General features: G+C 44.2%; 1 protein-coding gene across 4 annotated transcripts in view; it reads left to right on the top strand.

Annotated features, from left to right (window-relative positions):
- The window catches only part of TNK2 (tyrosine kinase non receptor 2), a 211,953-nt gene that overhangs the window by 26,916 nt on the left and 160,772 nt on the right, over nucleotides 1–24,265 (top strand). For 2 of the 4 annotated variants that reach the window (XM_089508648.1, XM_089508647.1), the window contains one exon: nucleotides 709–967. The exons of the other annotated variants lie outside the window; for them this stretch is intronic. In XM_089508648.1, the coding sequence (XP_089364774.1) occupies nucleotides 944–967 (24 nt within the window). In that variant the 5' untranslated portion in view covers nucleotides 709–943. The remainder of the gene's footprint in view (nucleotides 1–708; nucleotides 968–24,265) is intronic. 4 annotated transcript variants of the gene reach the window in all.

The following is a 24,265-nucleotide window of genomic DNA, read 5'->3' as shown; positions in this document are numbered from 1 at the left end:
CAGTGAATCGAACCCTGGTTTCCAGAGCCATAGTCCAGTGCCTGTCCAAGGCCCAGGCTGCAATCTCGAAATGGCCACAATGCTAGGCGACCTTGGGGTCAGTGTTTATTAGCTTTACTGACTCCCACATCTTGCCTGGAAAAGTTATTTTTTGGTGGTGACAATGTCCAGAATCTTGCCAGCCTTAAAGTCACCAAAGTTGGAAACGACTTGAAGGCACACAGCAACAACATAAACTTTAAATAGCAGGGAGCCAGGTGTATATTCTAGTGATTATGCAAAAATGTAAAAAATGTCCCATTTGCTCCTGTAGCCACAACTTATTCAGTGCACAGCGCTTTCAGGTCGAACAGACCCCAGGTTTTAAGATTAGGGTCTAATCTGTACTGCAGAAATAATACCATTTTGACACCACTTTAACGGTCACAATTCAATGTTATGGAATCCTGAGATTTGTGTTTTTGTGAGATATTTAACCTTCCTTGTTTATTTTATTTATTTTATTAATTTCTATGCCGCCTTTCCGCCAGAAAGGGACCCAAGGTGGCTCACGAATCCCAGGATTCCATAGCATGGAGCCGTGGCAGTTAAAGTGGTGTCAAATTGGATTGTTTCTGCAGTGCAGATTAGACCCATGTTGACTTCTTGGTGTTTAAGTTATTGAAATCTCTTAGTCCACTAAAGTTTTTCTCATCCATCTTTTTGCAGGTTCTGAATGATTCCTTGGTGTGGGTTTCGTTGTGATGTAGCCCTTCATAGCCTTGGGTCCAACAACCCAAAAAGCCCCACAGCAGCTCAGTGTTGAGAGAGATGGGTCTGCTGTGATCTCCTCTTCCAGTGCCCTCCACATCTGGAAGAGGAAAGGGGTGCAACAAGGACCTGGGGACCAAGCCCCGCAACCCTCTGCCAAGAGAGTGACCCTTGAGGTTCGAAACACAGAAGAATGATGCAAGTAGTCCTGCCTCAGGTACATAAATGCGCAAGATGGAAAAAATAATCGAAAATAATCCCCCCAAATGGTCAGAAAATGCATTTCTTGAGTGTCAGCGAACCCTAACCAAGATGAATCTTGCAATTAAAAGTATCTTCACAATTCAGGGTTTATTCAGTGCCAAATTTGCACGTGATTTTAATACAGAGAAAACAGCATTTTCTGTGCAGGAAATATCTTTTTTGTGTGTGCAGGAAACATTTTCTGTTTAGGAAACAGCCTTTTCTATGCAGGAAACATCACTTTCTGTGCCAGAAACATCCTTTTCTGTGCAGGAAATATAATTTTCTGTGCAGGAAACAGCCTTTTCTGTGTAGAAAACAGCATCTTCTGCTATTTCTCTATATCGTGTCCTGATAAATGGCCTTTGATTCAGAGTATATTAGTTACCCATTCAGATAGTCAGATGTTGTGCCATATCTCTTTCTTCTAGAGCAAACCATAATTTCTCGTGATCTACACAATTGAAGCCTGTGCTATAATCTATCAAGAAGAGAGTGATTTTCTTCTGAAATTCTTTGGTGTGTTCCATTCTCCAAAATGTGTTTGCAATATGATCTCTATTGCTTCTTCCTTCTTTTTTGAACCCAGCCAGGATGTCTGGCATGCCTCACTCCATTTTGTTAAAAGTCTTATTAAATCTTGCTTGCTTGTAAGATTGGTGCAATTGGCCAGTGGTTGCCACATTCCCAGGATCCCCCTTTTCTTAGGGACTGGGATGTATTTTGAACATACCCGATCTGTGGGCCAACATTTGGTTTCCCCTATTTGTTGGCAGGGTTTCGTTATAATTTGGATGGACTCCATCTCTATAACTTGAAACGGCTCCGTTGGTATGATATCTTTTGTCTCTGGTATTTTATTGTCTCGAGTGCTTTGAAAGTGTCTTCTGCTTTGAAAAACTGTCAAAAAGTTATTTCTTGAAGGAATCTATCATGATTGGTTTATATCACATCAGATTTCTGGTCAAGCCAGTAAATGTGCCGACTGCAGGATGCTATTTTTTTTAACCAAAAAAGTAACTTTTTTCAAGTTTATGCAGCTCAGAAGGAATAAGTACTTAGAGAATAATTCTGGACGAGTCCTGCACTGGTGCAAACTCAAGTTTCTGATACACTACAGCATTAATGCAATTTGATACCGCTTTAACTGTCATGGCTTCATCCTATGAAGAAACAGACCAAAATTAAGCCATGGGTGGAAATGGCGGTGTGGTAAAAACAGTGCTGCTCTAAAACATAAACCAAGGAGGTGCATGCTTCCGAGGCTGCATCTGCACTGCAGAATTAATCCAATTTGACACCACTTTTAACTGTTGTGGCTGCATCCTATGGAATCCTGGGATCTGTAGTTTGTGGTAGCACCAGAGCTCTCTGACAGAGAAGGCTAAATGCTCACAAACCTACAAATCCCAGACTTCCATAGCATTAAAGGAACTTTCAGCTCAGCTAAATTTTAAACGGAACATGTATAAGAAATGGAAAAATGGGGAATTCAAACAAATAGCTAGCAAGTGTAGAGATAAGGTCAGAAAAGCTAAAGCACAGAATGAACTTAGGCTTGCTAGAGAGGTTAAGAACAAAAAGGGCTTTTTTGGATATGTCCGCAGCAAAAGGAAGAAGAAGGAAAGGGTAGGGCCACTGCGTGGAGAAGATGGCAAAATGCTAACAGAAGACAGAGAAAAGGCAGAATTACTCAACACCTTCTTTGCCTCAGTCTTCTCAGAAAAGGCAAAGGGAGCTCAACCTGAGGATAATGGAGCAGAGGACAGAATAGGGGAATACCGGTTACACATTAGGACAATCAAATGCTGCGATGCACCCATTTCTTTAAGAAGCCATAGTCTCTCATGATCTACACAATCAGTTGGTGGAAAACAGAAGTTTAATTGGAAAGCCTATGAGCCAAGTATGGTTGCATCTACACTGCAGAATTAATGCTGTTTGACACTACTTAAACTGCCATGGCTAAATGCTATGGAATTCTGGGAAGTGTAATTTTGTGAGATATTTAGCTTTCTCTGTCAGAGAGCTCTGGTGCCACGATGAACTACAAACCCCAGGATTTCATAGGATGGAGCCATGTCAGTTAAAACAGTGTCAAACTGCATTAATTCTGAAATAAATCCTGAAACCATGTAAAATTAACAGTGTGCAAATAGAGTTTCATGTCTGGGAATGCCCAACCCATCTTTCTTTTGCATCCCTTAATATTTCCCGCTTAAAAGGGCCATATACGCCGACCCTCTTCGGCCATGCAGGAAAAGATAGGATCCTAGACCTGGAAGTTCCTACTAAAGGTCATATAGACTAACCCTCTTTGGCCATGCAGGAATACATAGGATCCTAGAGCTGGAGGTTACTACTAAGGGTCATATAGACCAACCCTCTTCGGCGGTGCAGGAATACATAGGATCCTAGAGGTGGAAGTTACTACTAAGGACCATATAGACCAACCCTCTTCGGCCGTGCAGGAATACATAGGATCCTAGAGGTGGAAGTTACTACTAAGGACCATATAGACCAACCCTCTTCGGCCGTGCAGGAATACATAGGATCCTAGAGCTGGAGGTTACTACTAAGGGCCATATAGACCAACCCTCTTCGGCCGTGCAGGAATACAAAGGATCCTAGAGGTGGAAGTTACTACTCAGGGCCATATAGGCCGACCGTCTTCGGCCATACAGGAATACATAAGATCCGAGAGCTGGAAGTTACTACTAAGGGTCAAATAGGCCTACCCTCTTCGGCTGTGCAGGAATACATAGGAAGATCCTAGAATTGGAAATTACTACTAAGGGGCATATAAACCAACCCTCTTTGGCCTTTCAGGAATACAGATAATTCCAGAAAGTGGGAAGGGAAAGGATTAACTGGGATAACTAGGATAATTTGCAATGGAAAGAAGCTGAGGATGAAGGGGAAAAAAGAAAGAGAAACTGGTACATTATTAAAAGCAGGTGAGAAATTGGGAAGTCAGAAGGTTTGAAGGAAAAACACAGCAAAGTGCATGAACACAGAAATTACTATTTAACACAACCATTTTTATTATACAATAACAATAGTAGGACTGCCTTTTGCCAGCCTTTTTGGACTCTCTGCTGCTGGTTTTGCCTCCTTGGCCTGCTGCTGCTGGACTCATCAACACAGAGCTGGTTCTTCATCATCCTCCCATTCTCTGCTGCGGAAGGAAGGAAGGAAGGAAGGAAGGAAGGAAGGAAGGAAGGAAGGGGAAAAGGAGATTTACCCCTGAGACTGGAGCTGCCTCCTGGGCAGAGAGGAAGGTGGCAGGAACAGCAGGGCCATGCCAGTCTCAGGCAGCATCAGAGACCCATCCTCATCCTCTGCCTATGGCTCCAGGAGTCTAGTCCTGGATTATTGGGAGCCCTCCTCTTTCATGGGAAGGGAGGGAGGGAGAGGGGAAGGGAAGAGGGGGGGAAAGGGAAGGGAGGAAGGGAAGGAGGGAAGGAAGGGGGAAGGGGAAGAATGGAAGGGAGGAGGGGAAGGGGAAGAAGGGGGAAGGAGAAGGAGAGAAGGCAGGAGGGAAAGGAGAAGAAGAGAGGAAGGAGGGAAAGGAGAAGAAGGGAGGAAGGAGGGGAAGGAGAAGAAGGGAGGAAGGAGGGGAAGGAAGGAAGGAAAGAGGGAAGAAGAGAGGAAGGTGGGAAAGGAGAAGAAGGGAGGAAGGAGGGGAAGGAAGGAAAGAAAAAGAGGGAAGGAAGGAAGGAAGGAAGGAAGGAAAAAGGGAAAGAGGGAATGAAAAAAGAAAAAGGAAGGAAGAAGGAAAGAAAGAAAGAAAGAAAGAAAGAAAGAAAATAAATGGGAGGGAGGAAGGAAGGAGTGAAAGAGTGATGGAAAGAAGGAAGGAAAGGGAAGGGAGGGAGGGAGGAGAGAAGGAAGCAGGTAGAAAGGAAGGACGGGAAGGAAGGAGAGAAGGAAGGAAGCAAGGAAGGGACCAGAACTTCTTTTTGGGTTGTATGGATATCTATTTTATAATAAATTAAACTCTAAGAAGCACTTTAATTATCATTATACAATCGGCCCTTCTTATACAGAGATTTTTTATACATGGATTCAAGCATCCATGGTTTGAAAATGTTCAAAAAAAGTATAAATTTCAAATATCAAACCTGGATGTTCTATTTTTTTATAAGGGACGCCATTTTGCTGTCATTATATTGAATGGGACTTGAGCATCCATGGATTTTGGGATCCACGGTGGGTCCTGGAACCAAACCCCAGAGTATAACAAGAGTCCACTGTATCAGGCACTGACTATTAAGAATATTGGTTGAATATTAAAGCTAAATGTTGTCCAGTCCTCCTGAAACGGGCCTCCATAAAGGAAGCTTTATGTAACCGGGTTTAGCTAAGCCAAGGAAAATGGGGAACGCATGAAGATCTGATGGATCAAAAGGGCCAAAGACATACAAATGAAGCCACAAGAGCCATTGATATCAGAAGGCCTTGGCTGTACCTGGTTTACTTATAGACAGATTAGAGGAAGGTTTATAATGGATGTGAAGACTTTAGCAATTGGCGAAGTGGATATGGAATTGGGGGGAAATGGTTCATTCAGAAGATAATCATAGAATCAAGATTTATTACAAAATGTTATTAAAAATTGAATTAGTGGATGAACAAGTCAAAACCCAGATGGTGAAATGGGCGCAAGATTTGGGACAAAATATAGATTTTGCTCAGAAATGGAAAATGAAGACCATAAATAATGTAAAGGACTGGTTGATAAAATGGTATGATGTTCTAGAAACTGATAAATTAAGACATTTCTTAAAGAAGAATTCAATGAATCCATTTGAAAAGCAATGGGAACCTTTGATAAAATGTTTAAAAACAGAACGGGGAAAAGACTTCATTTTTGGACTGGAGTGATAAAGATATTTGGAAAACAGTGACTATACCTTAAAGCATCCACAAACAGATGGACTTTACAATCCTGTCTGCGATTGGAGATACTTCTTGCAAATGGAGCATGTTTCCTTTGAGATTGTAAGGAATCTATTTCGCTGTGAATAATGTCTGGAGACTTCACTGAATACTAGAAGGCAGGAGACCTCCAGAAAAAGAAGGAAGAGGAGATATGGCTTAGACCTAGAAGAAGATTTCTCTATTGCTTGTTAGGAAAGAAGATGAATTGTATGTCTGTGTTTACATTTGATATAGGATTTCTTTTTAAAAAATGTAGTAAAAAATATATTTTAAAAAAGAAAGGAAGGAAGAAGAGGATGAAGGAGAAGAGGAAAGAGGAAGCGGAGGAAGGAAAGCAAGAGGAGGAAGAAGAGGAAAGGAGGAAGGAGAGAAAAGAGGAGAAAAGAGAGGAAAGAGGAGGAAGGAGATGAAGGGAAGGAAAGAGGGAGAGGAAAGAGGGAGAGGAAAGAGGAAGAGGAAAGAGGGAGAGGAAAGAGGAAGAGGAAAGAGGGAGAGGAAAGAGGGAAAGGGAAGAGGAAGAGGAAAAAGGGAGAGGAAAGAGGGAGAGGAAAGAGGAAAGAGGAGGAAGGGGTGGAAGCAGGTGCTTAGGGGAGCCCGGTCAACTGACCAGCAGTGGCAGGATGGAAGGGCATGGTGGGCAGGGACTGCTGGGAGATGTAGTGCTCTCTTCCTTCCTTCCTTCCTTGGCTGAGCTCAAAGCACCCGGCTGGACTCTGGGAGTTGGAGCCCCAGAGCGACCCGGCTTTGGGTGCTAGCTCTCCCCTCGTCTTCTCCATTGCAGAGCTGCGTCCCGTCACTTGAACCCGGGACAGGCAGCTCGACCTGGACGGGACATTTTCAGCCTGGGTGGAACCGGTGGGATTGTCCCGCCCCAAATGGTGAAATGTCCGCATCCAATGTCCGCGTGGCACAGCGAGGAAAGACGTGATGGAATCTTCTCTCCTTGGCCAGAGGCAGCAGAGAGTCCTAAGATGACGAGGGTCCTTTGGGCACCTTTTGGCTCTTGTGGAGGGGTGCCAGGTATGCCAGTTTTATTTCCCCAGGTTTCTAGGGCTTCTTCGAAGGCCCTGGGCAGCTGGCATCCCCTGGGTTTGAGATACCCGGCTTCGTTGGCTTGTGCGTGGTCTCTCCACAGCCGCCACGTCCTGGTCAGAGGCCACTTGCGCTCTTGGCCTTCCTCCTCTCTGGCCAGCTGCCACCTCTTGCTGAGGGATTTGGGGCAGGTGGGGCTGGACCCTGCTGAAAAAGTCCTCCATTACTTGGAGCACGGAGGCCAAGGTCTGTGCGCTGTCTTTGCCCTCACGCGTCTTCACCTGGACTCCGCTCTTAAAGTCCTCCAGGGCTTGAGATATAGACAGCAAATTCTGCCTGTTTTCCCGGTGTTCCGCCATGTTGATGGGCCAAGCCTGAGCGAAGAGAGGCACCTGGGAGAATGAAAATGGTGTCATACTCTGCTCCCAGAACATGGACATGGTTTCTGACTCAGGGTCAGAAGTGGCGGACCTGCGACTGAAGGAGTGGACATGCCGGGAGCAGCCTCTGATGCACTGGACATGACTAAACTTACAACTGAAGCAGTGGACCTGCTGGGACCTAATGCTGAAGGAGTGGACATGCTAGGGCATGATGGGACCTGATGCTGAAGGAAGGAGTGGACATGCTAGGACATAATGAGACCTGCGACTGAAGGATGGACATGCTGGGACCAGCCTCTGGACATGACCGGACTTGCAACTGAAGCCGGTAGACATGGACTTACCGTGGCATCTGATTCTTGAACCAATTCCAGGTACCGGTTCAAAAAAACCCACGTGGTTCCCACTATGTTTGTGCCGGTTCCAGGAATCAGTTTGGGAATCGGCAAGTGGCGAGGGGAAGCTTGATGGCTCATCCTGTCACTGGCTTCTCCTGGCCCCAAAATCCCCGATCCAGCCTCCTTACCAGCTTCTTTGGCCTCTGACCGGGTTCCCTGCGACCTGTTTTAAAACTTCCTGCAGCTGAGGAAGCCGGAAGAAGGCCTCAGAGATGCCGGGGCAAAGCCAGGAAGGAGGTTGCAAGGCTTCCGGCTTCTCTGCCACCTCCTTCTGGCCTCTCCTACGCGGGGGGGGGGGGGGGATTTAAAATAAGGCGCATGGAAGCCAGTCAGTGGCCAAAGAAGCCAGTAAGGAGGCTGGACCTATGATTTGGGGGCCAGGAGAGGCCGTGGGCCAGGCTGCCGGCAGGAACCAGGGTGGATTCAAATCCGATTCGAACTCGCCAGGTTCCCACTTGGGCTGAATCAGTTTATTTCAATCCAGCCCAAAAAACACTGCAAAAACCCAGGATCTTTTTGATGCTGGCTAAATGGGCAAAACTGGGCAAACTGCTTGGTACCCCTTTCTGAATCGATTTCTAAAATCGGATTCAGTGGGAACCTTTAACCCAGGCCCCGATCCCGATTTAAACTTAGTGGGAACAAGGCCCAGGGACTTGCAATTGAAGCAGTGGACAATATGCTTGGACCTGCTGAGAGTGACCTGGGACTGAAGCAGCTGCAGACATGTTAGGACTTGCAACTGAAGCCATGGAAACGCTGGGACCTGTTGCGAATGATGCGGTGGACATGCTAGGACCCACTGAACCTGCTGCTTTCTCTGCCCCACCAGGGATAGGTACATATTATCATCTCATGCACACTGTATACTGAAATAGGCTGGGATTCTCTAATTGCAGTCCATTTGAGGCAGACGTAGGCTGCATCCATACTGCATGAATAATCTAGTTCAACACCACTTTAACCTCCATGGCTCATGGCTATGGAATTGTAGTTTATTTTGGCACCAGGGCTCTCTGACCAAAAAAGCGGAATGTCTCACAAAACTGCAGTTCCCAGAATGCCATAGCATTGAACAATGTCAGTTAAAGCAGCACTGTCAAACGGCATTAATTCTGCAGTGTAGACACAGCCAGAGAAAGAAAGAAGAGCAAATAGGATTCCTTACTCCTCTGCTCCATAGCTAGCCCTGGGTGAAGTTATGGGACGAAGACTGCAATGGAGAATCCCAGCCATCCTCACTCAACGAATGTGAGACGAAGCCAGAAGGATCACCCATCATCCCCGTGAATCCAAAAGCCTCTCTGCTTTGACCTTCCAAGCCCAGGCCCCATTGCAACGCTCAAGGGCACCTAGCCCTTGCTTTCCCTGACTCCAGTCCAAAACCACACTGCAGAAATAATCCTGTTTGAGACCACTTTAACCGCTGGCTCAATGCTAGGGAATTCTGGGAAGCGTTGTTCTGTGAGATATTGAGCCTTCTCTTTGTAGGCTGGTGCCACAACAAACTACAGTCCCCAGGATTCCCTAGCGCTGAGCCCAAGCAGTTAAAGTAGTCTCAAACTGGATTATTTCTTCAGTGTGTTTTGGACCTCCGTAAGCACAACCGAAGCGGTGATGCCCATGAACGTGAACATACACTCTGCTCTGGCTCTGCTCTATCCAAGCTAGCCAAGGTGTTGAACCCTTTTCTCCAAAGATGGAGATCGAAGACCGTGGGCAATGCTTACCTCTGTCTGTGTGCCACGGTTCTTTCTACGAATGAGGGAAGGGGTCATTCTGAGCAGCCAAAGTATAGCGCAGAATTGTATGAGAGGTACGGCAAAGAGAGTGATGAAAAGCCAGACATTTTCTGGTTGCTTTTCCCGCCAAATCCACAGGTTCCCCAATGGGTCATCCAGACACATCCACAGGCTCCTCAATGGGTCATCCAGACACATCCACAGGCTCCTCAATGGGTCATCCAGACACATCCACAGGCTCTTCAATGGGTTAGTCACCCTCATCCACAGGCTCTTCAATGGCTTAGTCACCCCCTTCCAGGAACACCCAAATTCATTTCCACTACAAGAGCAGAAGGTCCCTTGGCGGATCTGTTGGCAAAAACGTTCTCCGTCCACAGTGGGGAAGACCAAAAAGGCCAGAGCCAGGAGAGCAAACAGACTGGAGCCAGCCATGTTGAGATCTCAGAGCCCAACTGCCCAAGTGGATGCATTCTGGAACCTTTGCAGCCATGTAACTGACCTCCCATTGTGAGTTCCTATGATCCATTGTGAGTTCTGATGAGCTGTCATGGTTGACTCAGAGATATATAGCCTTGTTAGTCTGTAAAATCAGTGTCTCGCAGCACCTTTGAGACTAACTGAAAGAAAGAAGTTGGCAGCAGGAGCTTTCCTAAAGTCCAATCGCATAAGGCCACTATGACCATGATGTTGATATCTGTTCTGATAGCATAAGACCGTAACATCTGTTTTATTGAATTGATAAAATCTGTTCCAGCATTGTACAGTGGGCCCTTGGTATCCACTGGGTTTGGTTCCAAAATCCACACTCAAGATGCTCAAGTCCAGTTGCAGCGATCCCTCCTTCTCCACAGATTCTCCTAAACAAACCAACTTATTTTTATGTTGATGTGTTGACTGTATTTCTAGCCTGCTTTTCTCCTGGGTCAGGCTATTGGCTAGGAAGGGCCGATCCGAGGCAGAGAAGAAGGGAAACTCTCTTTCTCTGTGGCCACAAGGGTCACAAGATGGGAGACGTAGTGTCCGTGCCATTTATCGGGATTTGCGGAATTAGCAAAAGCATCCTTCCTCCAGACTTTCAAGCAGAGCACTCCTTAGCGCTGTGTCTACATCGCATGGCATCCCATTATTAGATCAGTTTCATACCAGCTGAGCCTCCATCCTATGGACTCCTGGGATTTGCAGTTTTGTATGATATTTCATCCTTCTCTCTCAGAGAGCCACAGCAAACTACTGCACATCCCAGGATTTCTATCAGATGGAGCCACGGCACCTAAACCAGTGTCAAGCTACATTATTTCTACAGTGCAGACACACCCAAAGTAAAACCCACACTGGAAACGTGGGCTGTATCTACACTGCGGAAACGAATGCAGTTTGACGCTGCTTCAAGCGCTGTGGCTCAGCGCTACAGAAAGCCTGAGATTCGTAGTTTTTGTGAGACGGCTTTGGTGCCACAGCAAACTGGGCATCCCAGCATTTCCATAGGATGGAGCCGTGGCAGTTAAAGTGGTGTCAGGCTGCATTGATTCTGCAGTGTGGCCGCAACCTGGGCTTGAAATGGAATTGCTGCTGAGGGCATTTCGCATTGACAGCTCAGTTCCCAAAGAGGGATTCCGGCCGGCCAGAGCCACTGGGGCTCTTACACAGCTGGTCCAATCCAGAAGCTGAAATGGATGAAGGCACCTCAGATATCAGGCAAAGGTTGTTCACCCCTCCCTCGCACTCGGCACATGGCCAGAGGCCTCTTTGCTCCTCTATTGTGGTTTCATCAAATTCCAGACCAAGTGCTTTGAAGTTGTTTCCAACTTATCAGGGGGCTTCCTTGGCATCTTTCTTTGAGGGGGGGGGGTCTTTGCCATGGCTATTGGCTGAGAGAGTATGACTTACCCATGGCCACCCAGTGGGTTTCCATGGCCAAGGTGGTCCCCATGTTGATCTAAAAGGCTATAGCTGCGGCTAGTGCAAACCAATTGCCTTGTTGGAAGGGGAGGTGTAGTTGTTTGAGGCCCATGTATCTAGACTTCAACTTATCAAGGAGGATGAATGTATGCAAAGGGACCTTGTAGCACTCTTTGAGAGTGAGAGAAAGAAGTTGTGGCAGAAGCTTTTGTAGATTTAGGGCTTCTTTAGATCGGCGTTAAGGTCGGCCTGGAGGCAGAGTCAGGGCATCATATCCACATGATGCACACCCCGACTTCACCCCCATGTACCATGATGCTGCACGCTGCTCCACACGGTGCACAGCGTCAAAGTACTCCTCTGGCGCGGGGTCTGCACTACGCAGCACCGAAGGAGCCCCGTATAACTGTGGTGCCACATCTATCACACCAGGAAAGAACAATACACAGATTAACATGGAAATCACTCATCCCAATCCCGGGTCACACAGTGTGTGTGTGTGTGTGTGTGTGTGTGTGTGTGTGTGTGTGTATCCCCTACTCTCTTCCATGCCTGCATTTGAAGATGCCAGCCACAGATGATGGTGAAATGTCAGAAACAAACTCTTCTAGAACATGACCACATAGCCTGAAAAACCCACAAAAGCCTATTGCCATCAGGGTGAGATGAGGCTCTGGAGAAGTTGAAAAGATATCTGGATTCTGCAGTGCTCTGGATGAAGAGCAATAAACCAAAGATAGATCCTTTTTGCCCTGAGAACTGCTTTTGTTTATTAATTTTTTTTGTCAATTTAAAAAATATTTTTATTATCACTTAGATCCTCAGGGAAAAATATGCAAAACTAGGCTGTCTGCGACCTCCCAGAGGACCTTCTCAGCTGTTGTTCCCAGATTGTGGAATGGCTGCCGGACGAGATCCGTCATATTACCACTCTGAAGAGCTTTAAAAGAGCTATAAAGACGGATCTCTTCCGGCAGGCCTTTCCTGAAGAGTTCTCCGGCCATCGGAAGGGAAATCTAACTGCTGACTTCCGACTTCGCCACAGTTATTGTATGGTTTTTTAAGTATGTTTTATGTTTTAATTGCACACTGTTTAATTATATTTTAAGGAGGGGGTGGGTTGAGGGTTTGGACTGTATATTTTAACTTTGTAAGCCGCCCCGATTGCTTTTGTAGAGAGGCGGGATATAAATAAATAATAATAATAATTATTATTATTATTATTAAACATATCTTAACATTACAAATACAGTATAACGTTCACAACAGGTATTTTACAAATGATAGGATTATGTCTTTCTCTAATCTTCCTGATTGTACTATACTTTATATACTTTGAAAAAAAATTATTGCAATATGTTTTTAGAATTATTATTGTGAGCTGCCAGGATAGAAATCAAATGCCCTTAATTCAAATGCCAACTTTTCAAATAGGGCAGCAGGGCACCATGCCCTCTTAAGCCAGGCCCTTAAGGACGCGTTGTCTGGGTATCTCCAGTTCTTGGCGCTCTCTCTTCTGGCAGCCTCCAACAACATATTTTCTTTTATTTATGTTTTAAATATCAGGAAGGTGAGATTTCCCCCTGTTTTTTAAAAATATAACAATATGTCAGAGGTTATCAAATCAACTTGGTACCCGTTCATAATGCATTTTCAAGGAACTGAACAGTGAAGATGGAAGTTCAAGTAATCGGTTTAAGTTTTTGACACAGCAGATATTAATATATTGTTCTATAATTAATCTATATAATACATACATTATATATATAAAAGAAATAGTATATATAGTATAGAAATAGTATAGTATATATAGTATAGAAATAGAGAAGCTAATAATTATTAGATTATGCAATAAAGAAGCTAATAAGTATTAGAATATATATATATATTCTGCAGTGCTCTGGATAATAACAGGGTGAAATGTGCAATGTGAAAGAGACCTCCATCAACACAACCATTAGCCATACTAGCTGGTGGATTCTGGGGGGCTGTGGTCCCAAAAAGTAACTTCCATAAGCTTGAAGTTCAAAGTTACCCACCATAAGGTAAATCATAAAGGGCAGCTGTGGAAGATGTTCTCTTCTTCCCAATAGTTACATTTCAAGCTTCAGAATAAAAACACTTGCAAACTTTCCATCCTTGCTTTGCTTTCTTCTGTTTAAGAGCAACCCAATTTGGCTCACTTTTGTTTGTTTTGGCCACAGGCCATAACAATACAGCTTCAAAATAAGAGAGATTAAAATGCAGGTGGAGCAATGGGGTAAGGATAAAGCTAATGCGAGATGTGGATAAATGAATTTACAGGCTCATGCGCTGCCAGTGGGGTGAGATGTTCACAGTGCTTTGCAGCCATAGAAGGGAAATGAACTCCAGTGGGACCCTTGGTAACCTTTGGGTTTTAGTTCCAGCCAGGATCCCTGTGGATGCCAAAATCCATGGATGCTCAAGTGCCGTTAAATACAAGGACAAAGTCAAATGGTGTCCCTTGCATAAAATGACAAAACCAACGTTTGCTGTTTGAAATTTAGATCTTTTTGGAATATTTACAAGCTGTGGATGCTTAAAGATTCTCTGGATATGGAGGGCTGACTGTACTTTCAGATTAACATATTCTTGCCACTGTTTAGGAAGCAAATCCATTCCTCCAGGCCAGTGCCACCAGTATATATTGCATTACAGCGCCCATTATCCCAGATATCATAGCCATTGGCCTTGCCAGCTAGGGATGGTAGAGGATGTCCAATGCAATGGAGCCAAGATGGGTAAGACTAGGGTTGCCATACCTGAGGACCTCCAAACCAGGAAAAATGTAGGACAAGGTTTTAAAATGTAGGACTTTAAAAAAATTACCTGGCCAGGAAATTTAAAAAAAAGGTCCTACATTTTTAAACCTTGTCCTCCCTCCCAGCTTTGGAGGAAGCTTCAGCCTCCTCTCAGGCCGGGAAGGGGCGCGGGGGCCGCCCGTCATCGCGGCCATCGCCGCAGTGGCAAGCGGCCTCCTCTTCCTCCCAGGCCCTGGCGAGGCCTTGGATGACTCCGCGATCGCGGAGCCGCCTCGAAGGCCTCGCTGGGGCCTGGGAGGGAGCGTCTCCGCGGCCGGAGCTCTGACCAAGGAGAGCGCGGCTAGGCCTCAGCGAGGCTTTGGAGGCCCCCGCGGCACACGCGGGGGCAGAGGTGGCCGCGGGTGGTGCCGTCCCGGTTTTGGCGCCAAACCGGACCGGAACCGGGTCGGCACCGCCCAAAGAGGGATTGTCCCACCTACAGGCGGGATATGGCATCCCTAGGTAAGACCGACATAGATACCTCAATTTGTGCAGGTAAACCAGTCCAAGGTCTCTACCTTCTGCTGTTTGAGGCTGCATCTACACTGCAGAATTTAAAGTGCCAAGACTCAGTCGTATGGAATCCTGGGGTTCATAGTTTTGTGAGATATTTACCCTTCTCTGTCTCTCAGCCACCCTCTGAGGCTGAGAGAGTGTGACTTGCCCAAAGTCACCCAGTGGGTTACCATGGCTGAGCTGGGATTCGAACCCTGGTCTCCAGAGACCTGACTATCAATTGCATTATAGTTACCATATCCAGGTTATTCCTGTATTTGTTTGTGCTTAGCATTCTCCTCCAGAGAGATCCAGCACATATTTATAGAGGATTATATGTGCATTCTCAAACTACAGATCCCAGGTTGTGCAAATGCATCCTCTGTTCATGTTTATTATGGCCAGCAGCTACCAAGAGAGAGTCTTCCATACAAAATCTATTCACCATACTGGAGTGGACGGCGACCTGACCAAATGGGCAAACAGACATTTTCCTGCCAACTGAAAACATAAGCCCAGTCTTTCAGTGCATGGCCTCTGAGCAAGAAACTTTGATAATAGCTAAAACAGTAATAATAATTCCAGCGCCTAGCCCTTACTGGGATATCGTTGATCGATGCAGCCGTGTTGCAGTGCATCTGTCAGCAATATTCCCTTGTCACCGGAATGCGGTTGATATTTGCTTCCTTTTTCGAGCCAGTAATTGGGACCAATTTTCCTCAGCTTTCATGTGAGTTACCTATCTGTCTTCAAAGACTGCTTTGGTTAGTGCCTTCTCATCCAGCTGGAATCTGCCCCTGCTGCTATCGCAACCATGCGCTCTTCTCTAGCTGAATGTTTTCTCTATTTCTACATCCTTGGGGAATCTTTTTTTTTTAAATCCAAACTTTACCCCTTCCTTTCTGCAAAGGGCAGATTGTGTTTATTTGTGGACATTGCTGCATCTATGACTAAGGGTGCATCTACACTGTAGAGGTAATGCAGTTTGACACCACTTTAACTGCCATGGCTCCAGGCTGTGGAACCCTGGGATTTGTAGATTGTTGTGGCATCAGAGCTCTCTGACAAAGAAGGCTAAATCTCCTAGAAAACTGTTTTTTGAAGATGGTAAATCAGCATATTTAATAAGTAAAGTCCTAGTCCCCAGTTCTAGTCTCAAGTGAATTTTCATTTTTAAAATCTTTATAAGTGATATATTTATTTGGGCCCAGAAGCTTGTTCTTATTACATGATCCCCATGTGTGGGGAAAAAAGTACTAATGTTATTTGAGCATTTCCAACACTTACTGCTTCGTCCTTTGTACATTCTTGCTAACTTTTCTGGTGAAAGGTGCCATCTGGAAAGCGTTTTGTAATAGTTCTCCAGGGTAAATTTCAGACCTTTTGACCATGTCACGGTATGTCTGATTTCTGTTTTATGCACATGAAAGCTGGACAGTGAAGAAGGAAGAGAACTAACTCATTTGTAATGTGGTGCAGGAGGAAGGGTCTACAGATACTATGGACTACCGAAAAGGCAAATGAATGGGACTGAGAGCAAATCACGCCTGAACTCTCCTTAGAAGCCAAAATGAATAAACTGAGGTGGTCAAAACCAGGGCCTATAATGAAATGACATGACTCCCTGGAAAATACGATAATGCTGGGGAAAGTGGAAGGCAGTAAAAGAAGATGAAAACTGCATCAACAAAGCAAACTCTGAGCTTGCAAGATCCAAGTAGGGCAGTTGATGACCAGGACTCTTGGAGGTGTCTCATTCATAGGAGATTATTGCACGCAAAAATAAAGCGACTTACCCTTGCCGGGATACAGTTACTTATGGGATGCAATGGGGAATTATCACATGAAAAATAATAATAATACTGTTTATTTTTATTATTATTATTTTATGCCGCCAATGCCACTGGGCAACTTGAAGGGATGTCATATTGAGGAGGGAGCAAGCTTGTTCTCTGCTGCTCCAGAGACTAGGACCCGGAATAATGGATGCAAGATCCAGGAAAAGAGATTCCAGATCAACATTAGGAAGAACTTCTGGACAGTAAGGGCTGTTCGACAGTGGAACAAACTCCCTCAGTGTGGTGGAGTTTCCCTCCCTGGAGGTCTTTAAACAGAGGCTGGATGGCCATCTGTCAATGGCGATGCTTTGATTGCGATTTCCTGCATGGCAGAATGGGGTTAGAATGGATGGCCCTTGTGGTCTCTTCCAACTCTATCATTCTATGACTGCATCCTGGTTTCCAGCTGTGCTCAGACCAATTTGCAAACATGGAAGCCAGGATGCAGTTGCCTGGTGGCATTGGCAGCATTTTTCATGTGTAAGTTGCTTTATTTTTGCATGTGAAAATATCCATATAGTCTCACTATAAATTGAAGTGGATTCAACAGCAAATAAAAACAACAAAGGCATTTGTGAATATCATAGAATCATAGAATCATAGAATCATAGAGTTGGAAGAGACCACTAGGGCCATCCAGTCCAACCCCCTGCCATGCAGGAAATCCAATTCAAAGCATCCCTGACAGATGGCCATCCAGCCTCTGTTTAAAGACCTCCAAGGAAGGAGACTCTATCACCCTCCGAGGAAGTGCATTCCACTGCCGAACAGCCCTTACTGTCAGGAAGTTCCTCCTAATGTTGAGGTGGAATCTCTTTTCCTGTAGCTTGCATCCATTGTTCCGGGTCCTGTTCTCTGGAGCAGCAGAGAACAAGCTTGCTCCCTCTTCAATATGACATCCTTTCAAATATTTAAACAGGGCTATCATATCACCTCTTAACCTTCTTTTCTCCAGGCTAAACATCCCCAGCTCCCTAAGTCGTTCCTCATAGGGCATGGTTTCCAGACCCTTCACCATTTTTGTCGCCCTCCTTTGGACACGCTCCAGTTTCTCAATGTCCTTTCTGAATTGTGGTGCCCAGAACTGGACACAATATTCTAGGTGGGGCCTGACCAGAGCAGAATACAGTGGCACTATTACTTCTCTTGATCTAGACACTATACTTCTATTGATGCAGCCTAAAATAGCATTGGCCTTTTTAGCTGCCGCATCACACTGTTCACTCATGTTCAACTTGTGGTCTACTTGGACTCCTAGATCCCTTTCACACGTAGTTTCATTCAGCCAGGTGTCACCCATCCTATATCTGTGCATTTTATTTTTCCGCCCTAAGTGCAATACCTTACATTTCTCTGTGTTGAATTTCATTTTGTTAGCTGTGGCCCAGCTTTCTAGTCTATTCAGGTCATTTTGAATCTTGATCCTGTCCTCTGGGGTATTAGCTATTCCCCCTAATTTGGTGTCATCTGCAAATTTGATAAGTATGCTCCCAATTCTGTCATCCAGGTCATTGATAAAGATGTTGAATAGCACTGAGCCCAGGACAGAGCCCTGTGGGACCCCACTGGTCACTTCTCTCCAGGATGAAAAGGAGCCATTGTTGAGCACCCTTTGGGTTCGGCCGGTCAACCAATTACAGATCCATTTAACAGTTCCTTTGTCTAGCCCACATTTTACAAGCTTGTTTGCAAGAATGTCATGGGAAACCTTGTCAAAGGCCTTACTGAAATCAAGATATACTATATCCACAGCATTCCCTTCATCTACCAAGCTGGTAATTTTGTCAAAGAAAGAGATTAGATTTGTCTGGCATGACTTGTTTCTCTGAAACCCATGTTGACTTTTTGTGATTATGGCATTGCCTTCTAGATGTTCACAAACTCTCTGTTTAATGATCTGCTCCAGAATCTTTCCTAGAACTGATGTCAGACTAACTGGACGATAATTGTTGGGATCCTCTTTTTTCCCCTTTTTGAAGATGGGGACAACGTTTGCCCTCCTCCAGTCAGCTGGGATCTCTCCTGTTCTCCAGGAGTTTTCAAAGATTATTGCCAATGGCTCTGATATTACATTTGCCAGTTCCTTTAGTACCCTTGGATGTAGTTCATCTGGTCCTGGAGACTTAAATTCATTTAGATTAATAAGGTGTTCCTCTACTATCTCTTTACTTATTCTGTGCTGAAATTCCCCTATTCTGTCCTCTGCTCCATTATCCTCAGGTTGAGCACCCTTTGCCTTTTCTGAGAAGACTGAGGCAAAGAAGGTGTTGAGTAATTCTGCCTTTTCTCTGTCTCCTGTTAGCATTTTGCCATCTTCTCCACGCAGTGGCCCTACCATTTCCTTCTTCTTCCTCTTGCTGCGGACATATCCAAAAAAGCCCTTTTTATTGTTCTTAACCTCTCTAGCAAGCCTGAGTTCATTCTGCGCTTTAGCTTTTCTGACTTTACCCCTACACATGCCTGCTATTTCTTTGAATTCCTTTTTCGTGATTTCCCCCTTTTTCCATTTCTTATACATGTTCCGTTTCAAACTTAGTTCGGTTGAAAGTTCCTTAGTCATCCATCCTGGTTTCTTGAGACACCTCCCGTTTTTCTTTCTCACTGGAACTGTTTGAAATTGTGCCTTCAGTATCTCCCTTTTGAGAAAGTCCCATCCGTCCTGAACTCCTTTATCTTTTAGTATTTCTGACCATGGAATCGCCCTCAGTACTTCTCTAAGTTTACTGAAATCCGCTCTCCTAAAGTCTAGGATGCGTGTCTGACTCTGCCTGGCTTCTCCTCTCCATTGTATAACAAACTCCAGGAGAACATGGTCGCTTCCACCTAAGGATCCCACCACTTGCACCCCATTAACCAAGTCATCCTTGTTGGTTAGGATCAGATCTAAAATAGCTGACCCCCTTGTTGCCTCTTCCACCTTTTGGACCATGAAATTGTCTTCCAGGCAAGTGAGGAATTTGCTAGACCTTGAGGATTTTGCTGAGCTTGACTTCCAGCAAATATCAGGATAGTTGAAGTCGCCCATCACTACTACATCTCTCTTTTCTGACTGTGTGGTCATCTGTTCTAGAAAGATATCATCCAATTCCTCAGTCTGACTTGGGGGTCTGTAGTAGACTCCCACCGTAACACCCTTGTTGTTTCCCTCCCCTTTGATTCTTATCCAGATGCTCTCCACCTGGCTTCCATGATTGATGTCCAGGATCTCTTCACTGGTGTAAATATCTCTGACATATAGTGCTATTCCTCCTCCTTTCCTGTTTGGCCTATTTCTCTTAATAAGGTTATACCCCTCTATTTCCACATTCCAATCATGAGACTCATCCCACCAGGTTTCAGTGATGCCTATTATATCATATTTGCTTTGTTGTACTAGGAGTTCGAGTTCATCTTGCTTATTTCCCATGCTCTGTGCATTAGTGTAGAGACATCGCAGACCATGGTTCCCTTTTACTTGCTGCCATCTTTCTGAAGGGCTGTCATGTAGAAGATTGTGAAAAACTGACGGTCCTTTTTGAATTTAGAAGCTGACCAACAGGTCATAGTGGTTTGAGCATTGGGCCAAGGCTCTGGAGACCAGGGTTCGATTACTGCTCACACATGAAATCCACTGAGTGACCTTGGGCAAATCATCTTGTTACCCAAAATGCCAGGGTCCTTGGAGGGCACTGACAATTTAGTACCACTCTGTTCTGCTTTGGTCAGGGCTGACCTAAAATCCTATGTCGTGTTCTGGGCACCACAATCCAAAAAAGATGTCGACAAGATGGAGCATATCCAGAGGAGGGCAACCAAAATGGTTAAGGTCTGGAAACCATGACTTAAAGTAGCCTGGAGTTTAGCCTGGAGAAGAAAAGGTTAAGTCAAAATGACCTGAATAGACTAGAAAGCTGGGCCACAGCTAACAGAATGAACTTCAACAGGGAGAAATGTAAGGTACTGCACTTAGGGCAAAAAAATGAAATGCACAGATATAGGATCAGGGACACCTGGCTTAAGGAGACAACATGTGAAAGGGATCTAGGAGTTCAAGTAGACCACAAGTTGAACATGAGTCAACAGTGCAATGCGGCAGCTAACAAGGCCAATGTGATTTCAGGCTGCATCAATAGAAGTATAGTGTCTAGATCAAGGGAAGTAATAGTGCCACTATATTCTGCTCTGGTCAGGCCCCACCTGGAATATTGTGTCCAGTTCTGGGCACCACAATTCAAAAAGGACATTGAGAAACTGGAGCCATGTGTCCAAAGGAGGGTGACTAAAATGGTGAAAGGTCTGGAAACCTTGCCCTATGAGGAACGACTTAGGGAGCTGGGGATGTTTAGCCTGGAGAAGAGAAGGTTAAGAGGTGATATGATAGCTCTGTTTAAATATTTGAAGGGATGTCATTGAGGAGGGAGCAAGCTTGTTTTCTGCTGCTCCAGAGACTAGGACCTGGAGCAATGGATGCAAACTGCAGGAAAAGAGATTTCAGCTCAACATTAGGAGGAACTTCCTGACAGTAAGGGCTGTTCGACAGTGGAACAAACTCCCTCGAAGTGTAGTGGAGGCTCCCTCCTTGGAGGTCTTCAAACGGAGGCTTTGTCAGGGATGCTTTGATCTGGATTTCCTGCATGGCAGAAGGGGGTTGGACTGGATGGCCCTTGTGGTCTCTTCCAACTCTATGATTCTATGATTCTATGAAAGTGTATTAATTCTGCAGTGTAGATGCAGCCTCAGCCTGCCTTACCACCAGAGGACACTAGGTGGCGCGCCAGTGCATGTTTTTCTTTCCCATTTTTGAGGATTGAGGATTTCTTATAAAGACTTTGACATTTTAATGCTATCCTTGCAGCAGACCTTTTAAGGTAGGCCAGTGCAGCCAAAGAAATGCCATATGAATGCTGGATGTTAGGACAAAGTCAGATCAGTACTTAAATGTTGGGGTTGTGTGTGTGTGATTTTTGCATGCTTAGCAATTTCAAAAAAGGTTTTGGAAAGAAATGGTTGGAGGGAGGGTTTGTATTCGAAACCTTGTCTTTTGCAAGAAATTCCTGCCTTCTCTGGCTTTCTAGCTTTTTGCAAAAGCCTCTTTCTTCCTAGGAGCAGATTGAGTTTCTGTAGTCAATTTCTGGTGGTGTAGAATAGATCATGTCTTTTAATGTGTATTTTTTATAGTCTATAGTTTTAGAAATACTGTAATTATATGTTGTTAATTTCTCACCCCCTGCTTTTCAAGTTTTACCACTTTAAAAAAACATTTTAAATTAAGTTTTAATTATTAAACCAACGATACGCTTCAAACACACATCAATATATATGTTACATAGCTACTCTAAACATTCATTCCTATTCTATTATAAACATATATGCAAACATAAAATGACTTCCTCTTCTTTACTATATTTCAAATAAATCTCTTCCATTCTAATAATAATAATAATAGTTATAGCCCTCTCTTCTGCCAAAAGGCTATCAGAGCGGCTTACAAATTGTTAATTAGACATTTCCCTGTCCTCAGGCTTACAATTCATATATATATATTTAATATATAATTCATACGTCCATATCTTCACCCCAAAGTTCAATTCTATTTCCATATATTTTGGTGTATCCCTTTTCTCCCTCTTCCTCTTTATTAAAACTGTAATAAACAATCCTATACATTCCTTTAGTTCTTTAACTAAGACAGTAAAAATATTTGACATCCAATAATTAGACATTCTTGCAAAGTTTTCCAGTTTTATTCTACTAAAGCTATTATACCTTTTTTAAAAAAGCAGTAAATAATAAAATTAACAACATATCATTACAATATTTCTAAAACAATAGACAATAAAATAATGCACATTAAATTGTCTGTTGTTTTAGAAATGTTGTAATGATATGTTGTTAATTTTATTATTTCCTGCTTTTCACTTTTAGGCAGACTTTTATTTGTATTTTGGTTGTTTATTATGCAAAGCGCCATGTAAACATATGGCGCCTTATAAATAAACTTTAACAATATCAACAACAACATGTCTTTTCCAAAGTTTCATTGACACAGGAGGCTTATTTGGAGGCATCTGGGCCACATCCAGGCACTGCTAAGGCATCTGTGGCTGGATCTGCACTGCAGAATGAATGCAGTTTGATGCCACTTTCACTGCCATGGCTCCATCTTATTTAAGCCTGGGAGCTGTAGCTTGTTGGAGCACCAGAGCTCTCTGGCAGAGAAGGATGGCTGCCTCATGAAACTACAAATCCCAGAATGCCACAGCATTGAGCTGTGGAATTCTGGGGTTTGTAGTTTTGTGAGCTATTTAGCCTTCTCTGCCAGAGAGCTCTGGTGAATGAGCCATGCAGATGCACCAAGTGGCACAGCAGGACCATGCTGAACAGCTGTCCAATGTCTGAACGGAGGGCGCTGGATCTGCCAGGAAGATCTGGAGCAAACAGGCTCTTTGTGCCAGTTGATTTGACCCATGCAGATAGGATCCATTTCTAAACTTCCAATGAGGAAGCCAGTGAAGCTTCAAAAGCTTGCAACATGTATATTGTGCATTTTGGTTGGCCCAACAAAGGTATCATTGTTGTTGTTGCTGCTGTTGTGTGTCTTAGGGATCTGAACCCTGGTCTCCAGTGTCGTTGTCCAACACTCAAACTACCTGGGTAGCATAGCGAAATAGAGCTTATTATTCCATTTATTTCACAGGTGAGCAATTGCACCAGTGCCAAAAATACTGATAAACCAACCCCTTCCCTAACATGCAGGTATCTGTTAAACACTGCAGAGGTGGGACCTTGCAACCTAAAAGGAGAAGCAATTCACCTCTTTTGGACCAGGGAAAGTATGGCCCCAAGAAGTCAAAGGCCACAGAAGCAGCCTTGGGCCACATGAGGTCCAAGGGTACAAGCCACCCCTGTTTTGTAAAACCCAAATCCTAGCTCATTGCAAAAAGGGAATGTCATAAGTCCTACATCATAAGGTTTGTTGTGCTGGTCATCATAGGGAAGGAATTGGAGGTGAAAGCAGAGAGAAGCTGCTTAAAAGACTTTTCACAGAAGAAGGGAAAGGATTATGGATTGCTGGGTTCCTCTTCCTAGAAATGATCTTGTATCCCTCCTGGTTTTTAATCTCAGTGATTTAAATGCATAAAAATAGGATTTTTTACATTTAAAAATGGGAGCAGGATGGTGCATTCTACACCTGGTGTGCAAATCTGTTCGTAAACAAGTGAAATATACACACACACAAATACAGAACACGAAATGCACAAATGGAAATGTGAAATACAGAATATGAAACACACAAACAAATTATCTTTATCGCCGGTAGGTTGTTTTTAACTTTAAAAAAGACCTTTTGGTTTAAAAAGGCATTTGTTCATCACCTGGCTGTGCAGAAGGGTTTTTAATATGTATTTTTTAATCTTCACTGTTATGATTTTTAAGGGATCTTATGCTGTTTTAAATTATTGGTGCTTTAACATGAATGCTAATTGATTTTTTTTTTAAAAAAAACTGTTTAACCATTGGGTTTTTAGTTGTGTCTTTTTTTAACCTTGTTCTCGCCTGCCTTGGACCCAAGTTGAGAGAAAGGCAACATATAAATAAAATAAATTGAATTTTGTTAATGGGGGACAGGAGGGAAGTGAGTGAGTCTCTTAGAAAACTGCAGTGGCTTTATGAAACCCTCAAGGGAGATTTTATTTGCACCCCAAGGACTCATTGAAGTCTCTCCTCAGGTTGATT

The sequence above is a fragment of the Sceloporus occidentalis genome, unplaced genomic scaffold (genome assembly GCF_023333645.1).
Source record: "Sceloporus occidentalis isolate IW3139 unplaced genomic scaffold, rSceOcc1.0.p SCAF_2, whole genome shotgun sequence".
Lineage (NCBI taxonomy): Eukaryota > Metazoa > Chordata > Lepidosauria > Squamata > Phrynosomatidae > Sceloporus > Sceloporus occidentalis.
Note: the sequence above shows the minus strand (reverse complement) of the source record. Positions and strands in the feature narration are given on the sequence as shown.